Source organism: Triturus cristatus, chromosome 4_1 (genome assembly GCF_964204655.1).
Source record: "Triturus cristatus chromosome 4_1, aTriCri1.1, whole genome shotgun sequence".
Lineage (NCBI taxonomy): Eukaryota > Metazoa > Chordata > Amphibia > Caudata > Salamandridae > Triturus > Triturus cristatus.
The window spans coordinates 1,014,051,786-1,014,064,467 of record NC_140585.1 but is presented as its reverse complement, the minus strand read 5'-3'; the positions used below and the strand labels follow the sequence as shown (position 1 = coordinate 1,014,064,467).

At 49.8% G+C, this 12,682-nt stretch overlaps 1 protein-coding gene across 2 annotated transcripts in view; it reads right to left on the bottom strand.

The window, feature by feature from the left end:
- Window positions 1–12,682, bottom strand: part of MOV10L1 (Mov10 like RNA helicase 1) — a 772,466-nt gene that overhangs the window by 394,146 nt on the left and 365,638 nt on the right. For both annotated transcript variants that reach the window (XM_085650694.1, XM_085650695.1), the window contains exon 17: window positions 11,869–12,015. In XM_085650694.1, coding sequence (XP_085506820.1) covers window positions 11,869–12,015 — 147 coding nt within the window. The remainder of the gene's footprint in view (window positions 1–11,868; window positions 12,016–12,682) is intronic.

The window sequence follows — 12,682 nt, the reverse complement described above, 5'->3', positions numbered from 1 at the left end:
GGAGGACCGTCCCATGCTGCTGCGACAGAAGATCCTCCCGAAGGGGCAGACGTATCGGGGGATCGGTCAACATACTGAGTAGCTCGGGATACCAGTACCTTCCTGCCCAATCTGGAGCCACCAAGATGACTTGGGCTCGGTCGCGCCTGATCTTCTTCAGCACTCTGGGCAGAAGTGGTGTAGGCGGAAAGGCGTACAACAGACCGCAACTCCACTCGCGACGAAAATCGTCGCGAGCGAGTGCCGCCTTGGAAATTCCAACGCGCAGAACTGCTGACATTGCGCATTCTCGTCGGTGGCGAATAGATCTAACCAAGGCTCTCCCCACTGCTGAAAGAGACCTTGCACCACCTCGGAGTTCAGACGCCATTCGTGATCCATCATGCACCGGCGGCTGAGTTCGTCTGGTCTGGCGTTCAGAGAGCCCGCCAGATGTTGAACCACCAGGGTGATGCCCTGGTGTTCCAGCCATGTCCAGAGGCGCAGAGCCTCCTGACAAAGGGTGCACGACCCCACCCCGCCCTGTTTGTTGCAATACCACATGGTGGTGGTGTTGTCCGTGAACAACTGCACGGCACATCCCCGGACAGAGGGAAGGAAGGCTTTCAGTGCAAGTCGGATCGCTCTCAGCTCCAACAAGTTGATGTGGAGGCGAGACTCCGCCGGAGACCAGAGGCCTCTGACCTCCGCCTCTCCCATATGGCCACCCCATCCCAGGAGGGACGCATCTGTCACTACGACATGCTCCGGTAGGGGTAGGGAGAGGCTCTTGCCTGTGACCCAATCGCGGTCCGTGAGCCACCACTGCAACTGCTGTGCAGTGCCCTCCGAGATCAAGACATGGTCGGACAGGTTGCCATGATGCTGGGCCCACTGAAACTTCAGGTCCCACTGCAGAGCACTAGTAGGATGCAGGAGGCCATCAGCCCCAGAAGCCGCAACACTAGCCTGACCGAAACCCAGGATAGAGGCCGAAAGATGGGAATCAGGGCCTGTATATCCCGGACCCGCTGTTCCGGTGGATGAACCCGGAACTGCGCCGAATCGAGAACCGCTCCGATGAAGAGGAGCTTCTGAGAGCGGCTCAGGTGTGACTTCGGCACGTTGATGGAAAACCCCAGCAAATGCAGGAGATCCGCCGTGGTCTGGAGGTGGGAGACGACTGTCTGGGGCGAGCCCGCTTTCCACAACCAGTCGTCGAGATAGGGGAAGACTGGAACCCCTGATCTGCGCAGATGAGCTGCGACCACCGCCATCACTTTCGTGAACACCCGAGGGGCACTGGTAAGGCCGAAGGGGAGCACGGTGAACTGAAAGTGCTCCGGACCCACCGTGAACCGCAGGTAACGCCGGTGGGCCGGCAGGACGGGGATGTGGAAATATGCGTCCTGCAAGTCCAACGCTACCATCCAGTCTCCAGGGTCTAGGGCAGCTAGAACCTGAGCCAAAGTCAACATTTTGAACCGTTCCTTCCGGAGGAAGGCATTGACGTTCCGGAGGTCCAAGATAGGGCGCAGGCCCCCCTTGCCCTTCTTGGGAACCAGAAAGTAGTGGGAATAACAACCACGACCTACTTCTGGGCTCGGAATGCGCTCGACGCCCTCTTTGGCCAAGAGGGACGAAACTTCCTCTCGCAGAAGATTCAAATGATCCTCCGAGATACGGTAGTGCTGCGGTGGCATGGCTGGAGGGGTCGTCTCGAAGGGGAGGGAGTAGCCCCTTCCGACGATTTGCAGCACCCACCTGTCTGAAGTGATGGTACGCCAGTGGAGCAGGTGATGGCGAACCCTGCCTCCCACTGGCGAGGAATGGGCCTGAAAGCTCGGACTAGGAAGGCTTTGAGGCGGATGCTGCCGGGGTGGATGTGGACTGACCGCGTTGTCCTCCAGTACCGCCTCGGCGGAAACCACGTCCGCGACCGCGTGCAGGCTTGTTCTGCGGCCGGTGGCTAGGCGGACATGAGGAGGTGCCCCTTCCTTGGCCACGAAAGAAGCGAAAAGCGGAAGTTTGTGGCTGCGGGCCGAGAGGCCCAAGGACTTGGCCGTAGCCCGGGAGTCCTTGAAGCGAGCCAGCGCACTGTCCGCTTTCTCACCAAAAAGGCGAGCGCCATCAAAAGGCATGTCCATGTGAGTTCTCTAGACATCCCCTGAAAAGGACGTGGACCGCAGCCAGGCGTGACGTCGAAGCGCCACCGTGGTAGAAATCGCCCTACCCAGCGAGTCCGTAGTGTCGAGTCCACATCGGATGGCATGGCGCGCTGCATTTCTCCCATCGGCCAGAGCCGAGGAAAGCCGTGCCCGGGCCTCCTCCGGGCACAGTGGCAGCACATCCTCCACCGTACCCCACAGAGAGTGGGAATAACAGTCCAAGAGACAGGCGGTGTTCAAAGACCGCAGGCCCAAACTGAGCGAGGAGAACAGCTTTTAACCGAACTGTTCCAGTCTCTTGGAATCCCGGTCCGGAGGAGCGGACGGGAAGGAGGATTGGGAGGTAGAGGCCTGGATGACCAGACTCTCGGAGGTGGGGTGTTGGGACAGAAAACTGGGGTCGCCCGGAGCAGGGCGGTGGCGCCTGGCAACGTTCCTATCCACAGGAGGGACTGTGGAGGGCTTGGACCAGGTGCCCTGCAGAACGTCAGTGAGGGCCTCATTGAATTGCAGCAGAGGCTCAGTGGAGCATGTGGCAGACTGAAGCACCTCAGTGAGGATGTTAGTCCTCACAGCCACGGCAGGCAGCTCAAGCCCAAGGGCCGCGGCCACCTTGCGCAGCACCACAGAAAAAGCTGCACCCTCCTCCGAAGCCACAGTCGGAGGAGAGATGAATCCAGTGTCCGGTGAGGTATCCAAACCACTAGCCTCCCCCAGTTCATCTGCCCAGTCCTGTGAAAGTTGGCCCTGAAGGGCCATAGGGTCCTCAGACCCCTCCCAGTCGCCCCGTCATCCGATTCCTGGTATACAGGAGGAATGATCGGAGCCGGTCGATAGACAAATTGTGTCTCTAGCGGCGTCGGATGCGGCGTCGGGCGGCGCCGCACCGGCGTCGGGACCGAACAGGGGCTGGACCGGGGATCGACGTCGACCGGAGTCGGCGTCGGAGGTGGCTCCGGTGTCGACGCCGGCGGAGGAGGCGTGACGAGGTCAACCGGCGTCGACGGGGGCCCAGGCCTGGGCCCCTCGGGGACCTGCGGCGTCGGGGCAGGAGCCTCCAACGGCGCCGGGGCCGGAGCCGCCGGCGCGCAAGGTCGCCCAGTCGAGTCCGTGGGGCCCGAAGGCGCGCCGGCGGGCGTCGACGGTGGGCCCAGGCTCCTCATGGCCGAGAGGAAGGCACTGACCTCCGCCGGCGTCGCGTCAGTCCCAGGGACCGGCGGGTATGGGGACGTGCGCGGCGTCTGCGGCTCGAGCGGAGCCACGGGAGTGGAACCACCCTGACCCTCGGCCGAGTCGCGCGACCGGCGAGGGGAGTCCGAAGAGCGGTGTCGCCTCTTAGACTTCTTGGAGTGCTTCGACTTACCCGAAGACTTCGAGCCAGATGAGCGACGATGTCGAGTGCGGCTCCGCGACCGATCCTTGGACCTCCTCCTAGACCGGGATCGAGAGTGGCGCGGAGCAGAGTGGCGAAGCTCGAGAAGCTTACGGGACCGCTCCCGCCGAGCTTTCATGGTCAGGGCCATACAATCGGAGCACGACTCCGCGTCGTGGTCGAGGCCCAAACACTACAGGCACCGGCGGTGATGATCGTCACCGACATCAGTCGATGACAGTCGTCGCAGGCCTTGAAACCAGGCATCCTACCGGCACCAGAGTTGAGAAAGTGACCAAAAAGAGTCAAAAAAGTTAGTCAAAAAATGACTAAAGGGGTAGCTCTCCCCGATCGGCGCTTACTGGCGCGGAAAAAAGAAGAACTGACGTCAGCGCGCGAGGGCGGCGTCTGAGTACTCCGACAACTTCATTCCGGCGCACGTCGCCAACGACGGACGCGGAGCCGCAGACGACGCCTAGCGACGCGCAAGGGGTATTGCTACAAAAATCTTCCGGATCCAGTCTGACGCCTGGGGATATTCTAAGGTGAGGAATCTAACTAACGTGTTTCTTTCAGATAACTAGTGTACATGATTTTGTAGAAGGATACTTTGCTACCAGATGACATGCATGACCTCAGGAGAAAAGTCAAAGGAGGTCTACTTTCATTGCTCAAATCTCCAAGCACAGAGATCAAAAGATGCACGCCCGGGTGAATTATACTGACCTGCTGCTTTTTTGCTCCGAGTTTTATATAGTGCGAACTTGACCCAAAGGTATTAGAGAGCTTTACATGAGCGCCAGTTGCGATACAGACAGACACATTCTTTTTCGTTAGGCATGGGGAGATTAAGTGATTTGGCTAGAATCAAAGGATATTGAGCGCCCCTGCTGAGACTCGTACCGGTTCCCCAGCTTTGAGGTCGACCGTTCTAGTCGTTAGGCCACATCCTGCGGCAACATAAGATCCTCCCTAAGAGACGGCTTGATCAGTGGACTAATGCTTATGCACATGAGTTCTGGGCCCAACCCGTTGTCATTCGGATTACTTGGGACTGGTTTTTCCTGATCTTCAGAACTCAGCCGGGAGAGGCAGTGACAGAAAGGAATGCAGGGATCCTAAGCTCTACTCTAGACATTGTGTTTGCTCTGGAGTAGCAAAAAGATTGAACCAGGGATCTCTCCATGGCTGGAATAAGTCCAGTGTCACCTTCCCGTGCAACTGGCATTCGTGATCCACTAAGCATAAACAGTTGAGTTTCTCCGCCCTCAAGTTTAGAGGTTCTGCTAGGTGGTTTACCATCAGAGAAATTCCTTTGGCGGTCCATCCACTTTCTTAGGCACAGAGCCTTCGCACACTGTTCCCAAGAACACCCTAATTGTTGCAGTGCCACATGGCAGTGGTGTTGCCTGTGAGCACCTGCAGGAGCCTTCCTCTGAGTGTGGGCAGACAGAAAGGCCTTCAATGCCAAATGAATCGCCCTGAACTGCAACAAATTGATGTCAAGTTGAGGCTCCACCGGAGACAAAGACTTCTGAACTCAGCATCTCCCGGGTAGCCTCTACAACTTAGTAGGGATGCATCCGTGGCCCCTTTCACTGGGATTTAAGGTCCCAGTACAAAACCCACATGTGCCACTTCGTGTGTTTGGCCAGTAGGATGCAGGAACCTTAGAGTCAATCCCAGGAGCCTAAGTCATCTGCATGAGATACAGGACCAAGGCAGAAACATCTGGATCAGAGCTTGAAAGTATGGGATACTCTCTACTCCATGGTAAAGGCAAGAAAACATACCACAGCAGAATAGCTCAGACAAAAGGGAGTGTATGCAAAGCAGTCAGGTGTGGCTTCGGCATGTTGACAGTGAACCACAACAAAATAGGGAGGTTCACCGTTGTCTGGAGGTGGTTGCCTGCCTGGGGCGAGCCTGTCTTCAACAGCCAGTTATTGAGGTAGGGGAAGACTGGTATCCCTAACCTCAGAAGGTAGGCACTGCGAACTGAAAATGCTTGAGGCTCACTGTGAACCACAAGGAGCACCTGTGGGCATGCAGGATAGGGATATGGGAATGAGCATCCTGCCGTACCAATGCCACCGTCCAATCTCTGGGGTCCAAGGTAGACAAGATCTGGGCTAGCATGAGCATCACAAATTTGCCCTAACACAGAAGGAAGGTGAAGATATAAATCAGGATGAAGGCCTGCGCCCTTCTTCAGTATGAGGAAGTAGACGGAGTAACACCCATGTTGCTCATATATGAATTTACCTTGAAAAAAAATGAAAGACAAGAGGCGTTTGGCAAAACAGGAACAGTTGGTTTAATTGAACACAGCGGCCAGGATTGCAGGCAACAGTCGGGGTCGGAAGATTGCCTGAAAGTACATTGGTTTTGGCCATCGTTTTATACATTCCACAGAGTGTAATAAAGTAATTTGTACATTCTTTTTAGAACAGGAATCTGGGCCTAGTCATAGAGCCTTAAATCTGGTCAGTTGACAAGAAGCGCAGGTGGGTCTCGACCCTACGTGGACACAATGTGGAGCCAGTGGGTATGTGTCCAGATGTCCGACAAGGGTTGAGCGTGATCACTGCATGTAGTGTGCATGCTGTGTTCTGATTGGCTGAGTGATCCTAACTTAGTGTGGCATTATGGTGTTTTGGGAATGCGCGTCACTCTGACCAAACGTGTTTTATTGGGGCCAATCTCCAGAGATCATGGTGATATCATGGTCTATATGTGGGATCGATCTGGGTTATCCTGTTCGCACATTTGTCTAAGGGTTACTTGTGTCCCCCCACCTGTGATCTGTCAATCAGTTGCTTCAGGCCTGGGTCGCACGTTTTTTTACTCTGAGTGGGGGCATGGGGGTAGGTCATATCCAGTGAATTCAACAGTGGAGATGTGAGTTTGTAATTATACGTACATATATAATATATTATGGTGTATATCGACATTGTATTTATCAATATTAACACCCAGTTCCTACTCCCAATGCCAGAACCCTCTCTATGCCCCCCTTTGGCCAGAAGAGCCTGCACTTCCTGCTGCAAGATAGACAGGTGATTTAACAGCTATCCTGTCAGGGGAAGGTGTAGCTGGGTAGAAAGAAATGGAAGGGCATGGCCCCAATATACAATTTGGAGGACCAACTTGTCTGAAGTGATGGCCTGACAGCGCTGGAGGAAATATTGAGTCCTGCATCTGACAGGGTGCTGTGAGCCAGCAAGGACAAACTAAAGCTGTTTTACAGCTGCGGATGCAGGAGGGGCGGGTTACTGAGCTGCATATTGGCCTTGCTATTGTGGGTGTTGTCTCTGAGAACCGTAGCCGTGACCTTTAAAAGGCTGAAAGGCCTGCTGGGCTGGAGAGGTGTCTGGCATTAGTGAAATGGAAGACCCCAACCTTGGCCACAGAGAGGGTGAAATTGCTGGTGGAGCTCTCATGTGGAGGCAGAAAGACAAAGGAAAGTGCTATGGCTCTGCTCTCCTTGAACCTTTCCAAGGCAGAGTTTGCCTTTTCACCAAAAATGTGAAAGTTGTAAAATGGCATGTCAATTAAGGATACTTAAGACATCCCTGGACAAGCCAGCAGACCTTATCCAGGAGTGAGGCTGAAGAGCACACTAGTGCCCATGACTTGACCTAAGCAGTCAGTTGTGTCTAAACCAAAACGTATAACAAACTTTGCAGCATTGAGACGGTTTTGAATAGCCTGGGAAAGAAACACTCAAAGGTCGTCTGGAACAGCCTGTAAAACATGTGCCACAAAAGGGCATGAAAGTAGCGGTCTAGAAGGCAGCTGGCATTCACTGACGGACCTCAGGGCAAAGATCTTAAAGGAGAAAAAGAAAATTACAGCTGGCTCTATTCTTTTAGATTTACAATCAGGCGTAATGGAAGGAAACTCTTTTTGGAATTAGCTTTGCTTGTGGATGCCTGTACCACTATGCTCTCTGCTGTCAGGGATGAATGTAGTGGGACGATGCCTATTAAGACCCGGACCTGAAGATAGTTTCGACCATGTGCCCAAAAGGGAACCCGTAAGGTCTTCATTGAATGGTTACAGGAGCTCTGCAACGGTGTGACCTGGTTGATGGACCTCAGTTAAAACATTAGTCCATAGTCAGCCACCTACTGCCCTACCTATAACAACTAGGAAGGAGGCCCTTTCCTCCACAGCATTACTAGGGGGTGGAACAAGGCCAGTATCTAGAAAAGTATCTAGACCACTGTTATTCTTAAGTTCCTGATACCAGGTTTACTCATCATACTGGGGAACATAATTGTCCCCTTCATCATAATTGCCATTGTCTGAGTCAGAGACAAAAACATTATGTAAAGTTTGGGCCCTAACTTGAGGTAGGGCAAAGTATCAGAATCTGAAGGATTTCCCATTGGCAGCATGCCGGTTGGAGCCAAAGGTGATCTTGGACGAGGAGAATTCTAGTCTGGTCAGATAGCACGATAAGTTGTAAATCCTCATCCGGGGTCAGCATGGGCGTTGCTGCAATGGGAACCGGCACAGGAGATGGTGCTGGGACCGTAGTTGGCACCTGGGTCTGTGCTGCACCGAATCCAGATTCAAGGGTCACAGATACCGCGGAGGACAGGCATGCTGGCGTAAACCCTACTGGAAGTCTTTGTGGATCCTTAAGGGAGCTGGTAAACTGCTGAAAATATGCAGCACAGCCTTTTTGAAGGAGTCTATGTCATGCACCTTCACTGATAGACCTGGGAATTCAAGGTGTGCCTGGACCAGACTCTGAACTGGCCCCGATGGAGCTCAGGAACGAGACCAGGAGACATGCTCTGGAGTTCGAGAGTGGAGGGTAGGGGCCAATTTTTGCTTAGACTTATGTTTCTTCAAATTACCAGAAGACGTTGACAGCAATGATGATCTGCCTCAGGAACGGGACTTTCCTTTTTACTTTGACCAGTTGCATCTTCTTGTGTTTGGCGACAAAATAATAGTCATGGTCTCATAAGGTCAGGTCCCTTAAGGTCTTTGGGTTCATTTGGGTGCAGTCGCTGCTGGCCCTAGTGTCATGCTACGACCTCAAACACCATAATCATACTTAGTGAGGGTCCATCATAGGCATCCATTTTCGACCGGCAGGGGTGTCATGAACCCCCCTGCTTTACCAGCTAAAAAAGTGAGCCTCTTCTGTCTAAAACTCGGAAGACAAAAGCTCATAATTGACCAAAGAAAGAGGAGTGGATAGAAAAGGAAAAGAAGGTGGGAAGGTTAAAAGGAAGGATGGGACAAAGGATGCATGGGTGCGTGAAAGAATGCATGGGTGGGTGAAAGAATGCGTGGGTGGAAGAAAGGATAGGAGGGTGAAAGGGTGCATGGATGGGTGAAATGGTGGATGGGTGAAAGGATGCATGGGTGAGTGAAAGAGTAGATAGGGAAAGGATTTCTGAGTAGGAGAAAGGATGGGTCAAAGAACATGTGTGTGAGGGAAGGGGTGGATGGGTGAAAGGATGCATTTGTGAGTGAAAGGATGGATGAAGGGTGCATCTGTGAAAGGATGCATGAAGGGTGCATCTGTGAAAGGATGCATGAGTGAGTGAAAGGATGGGTGAAAGTGTGGATACGTGAAAGGGTGGATGAGAGAAAGGATGCATTAGTGATTGAAGGGCTAGATGAAAGGGTAGATGGGTGAAAGGATGGGTGAAAGGATAGATTAGTGAAGGGATGCATAGATGAGTAAAAGAATGGATGAAAGGGTATATGTGTAAAAGTTTGCATGGGTGAAAGGATGAGTGAGTGTGGATGGGTGAAATGATGCATGGGTGGTTAAAGGATATGTGGATGGGTGGGTAAAATGATGCATGGCTGGGTGAAAGGGTGGATGGCTAAAGGTATTTGTGTGTAAAAGAAAAGATGGGTGAAAAAATGTTTGTGTGGGTGAAAGGATGGATGGGTAGAAGGGTGGATTGGCTAAAGAATGCATTAGTAAGTGAAAGGATATGTGACCGGGTGGATGGGTGAAAGGATGCATGGGTGAGTGGAAGAATGGGTGGAATGGTGAAAGGATGAGTGGGTGAAAGGATGCATGGGTGAAAGGATTTATGAGCGGGTAAAAGGATGGATTGGTGAAGGGATGCATGGGTGACTGAAAGGATCAGTGAAAGGGTGGATGGGTTAAATCGTGCATGAGTGAAAGGATGGGTGAGTGTGGATGGGTGTAATTTATGTGTGGGTGAATGGATGAAAGGTTGAGGGGGTGGATGAATGGATGGAAGGATATGTGGGTAAAAGGATGGGTAAAAAAGGTAGATGGGTGAAAGAATGTGTGGGTGGATGAAATATTATGTAGGTGGGTGAAAGAATGGAGGGGTGAAAAGGTGGATGGATGGGTGAAAGCGTAGAAGGATGGTGAAAGGCTAGATCATGGATGAAAAAAATGAATGGATGACAATCTAAATGTGAAAGGGTGGATATCAGCGGGTAGATGGAAGGATGAAAATAAATGTTTGGAATAGTCGCACTCACTTGCTTTGCTTTCTGGTTCCATCAGCGCTTTGGTTCAAAGTAGGGGGTACTTCAATTTTCTGACTACTCCCTTGCTACACGGTGTGAACCCTGTCATGTTAGGAGGTGACATTTTACCTTGCACACTGGTAAATCATGATAAGATTTGTAGTCATAAAAACCTAAGAGAACCACATAGATGGTGCTCCCCTTGTCACTTCTGGAGCAGAACGATGTCAGCACAGAGCTGCACCACGCCACCTACCAGCGCACGGAAGTACTGCTGTTAGGTTCCAAGATCCTAGATCAATTATAGACTATAATTTTAAAATTATGTAAACGGTTGCCACATGGATAATATAGCATTCATAGCCCCTTGGACTGAGAACCATCCGCTTAGGGACACAGTTGGGATGACTCTTTCTTTGAGGCCACACAAATCACAAAATTATAAATATTTGCGCTTTAGTTTCTGTGCATAAGAAAACAGTGCACCAGAATGGACTAAAAAGTCAATAGCATCCCTCAATCAGTTTGAAGATCGTAAAAATGCTTTCAGCATACCGTCTAGGAAGTGGCAATGATCTCCTATCAGGAATCACTTCAGCTCGGGTATCAATTTTGACAGGTCATCACACAACTTTTTCATATACATAGCTGAATCACTGCAAAAAAATTTTTTCAGAGCATTCCAAGTGACACTGCGTTTTATGTTTTCCAAAAGCCTGGTGCCATGTTTTCACCACTATCCCAGATGCTTGGTGATAGCACTCTTTATACATATACTTGTCACTATACCTTGCATTGAATGTTTAAAGCCGGAGGTTTTGGCAATTCACCTACTATCAATACTGATCCACTAGAAACTGGTGGCTGATGTATTAAGGGTTTTTACCCATTCTCTGTGGGTAAATGTGATGACACATATTAGGAAAGATTTTTATGAAACCAGCCATTTTACCTATCAGTGAAAAAATTAAACGCAGCTAAAATATCAAATATGATTTTGATGTTTCCTGATTCTCTACAGTTTATAAAATAATTAAACGAGACCTAAAACATGCTTCTAAACCCTGCATCTTTAGACCAAAGACCACAAAACTGAAAAAAGCAAAAGGAACAAGAAACAATATTTTAGTGGCATCCCTAAACAACAAAACTAAAGCAGAAATATGTTAGCCCAGTCTTTCTTACTGCTAGCTGTAGAACAAAGTTATATCGTATTGGCCGCTTCAGGAAGAAAAAAAAAAATGACTCTTTCACTCTCCTTTTCCTTTCTTTGAATGGCATTTAGTTTGTGGTTGTGCAGGTGTTTTTTCAGTGTTTATATGTGTTTCACTGGTGAAGGCTATTTCTCTTTCAGTGGAGTTTTATCAGTTATTATAGGTTTAAACCTAAAACCCCACAGCCTAATTACAGGGAATATTCACACCGTGAGGAATCAGGGGTTAGAGGTATCCATTAGTATTTATAATTTTAAGGGATAGGCAAGCAAGGATATCGGTGCACCCACAAGGACAGCATGCCTCCCAAGAGCAGGTAGAGGAAACCAGCTATGTGGATCCTGACACTAGGCATACGAAGCACACTTGTTACAAATTAGAGATGATGACGATCCTACTGTCTGTTACTTCTTAACCTCCGAGGACTTCAAACACGCATGGGTGAATTTTCAGTGTCCTCAACACAGTTTATTGAAGCTTTACTATATGTTCCTTTCTCATTTTAACCCATTCCAGCAACAACAAAGGAACTTTCCCAATCACTTAAGAATGGGTGGAGCCGTAAATAATGAATGACTGAAAAAAGTAGGCTAAGTTGCAATGTCAATTAATATTAGTTAATTGTGAAGCATTAGCTGAAATAAATTACCTCTTCATTTCGACAGGAAGCGTTGACTCTCACCATAGCTCCAGGACCTAATTTTTTACTTTCATGCAACCGTACACACACAAGGTCGGTAGCACTGTTTGAAGGTGCACAAACCAAAATTCGGCTGTCTGGTAGTGCATAATGTATCTGCAGGAGAAAAAGCAAAGAATAATGAAATGCATAATTTAGAAAATATTAAAACACACCAATATAGTACGAGATACACATAACTAAGTCCAGACATCACAAAAACATTTCAGACTAAACTCGTTTCATTTTATCCATGTATTGAAAAGGCACCTATTAATAGTAACAAGAGAGGTCACATCCTCTACCATACACAGCTCATGCCTTTACCATCATGACACATACATGCACAATTAAGCATGTTACGCGAATTCATTAACCACATCGATAGCATCACACCTCACCTAAGACACAACCAACTAATGACAAAGTTATAACATACATATACTATTAAGGATTCCCCCAAAAACTAGCAGTGTAATTGGCTTTTTTGAAACTGATGACAAGTATGCATCTAACCAGGTTACAAGAGTTCTAATTATGTGTCATATGCATAACAAAAAGATTAATAATTCCGTTTATTTTTTCATGCATGTCTCAGCCACTAAGGTATACAACACTCCGCATATACCACCTATATGATAATATGCATGTCATAGTTGATGAAAGGGGAACCTTTCCTCAGATTATATGACTACTAGGTAACAAACAGCATGACAACTGCAGGTGCTGTATGTGTGCCGACGTCAATGACGGTATGCAGCCTTCACAAATACAAAAAGAATCG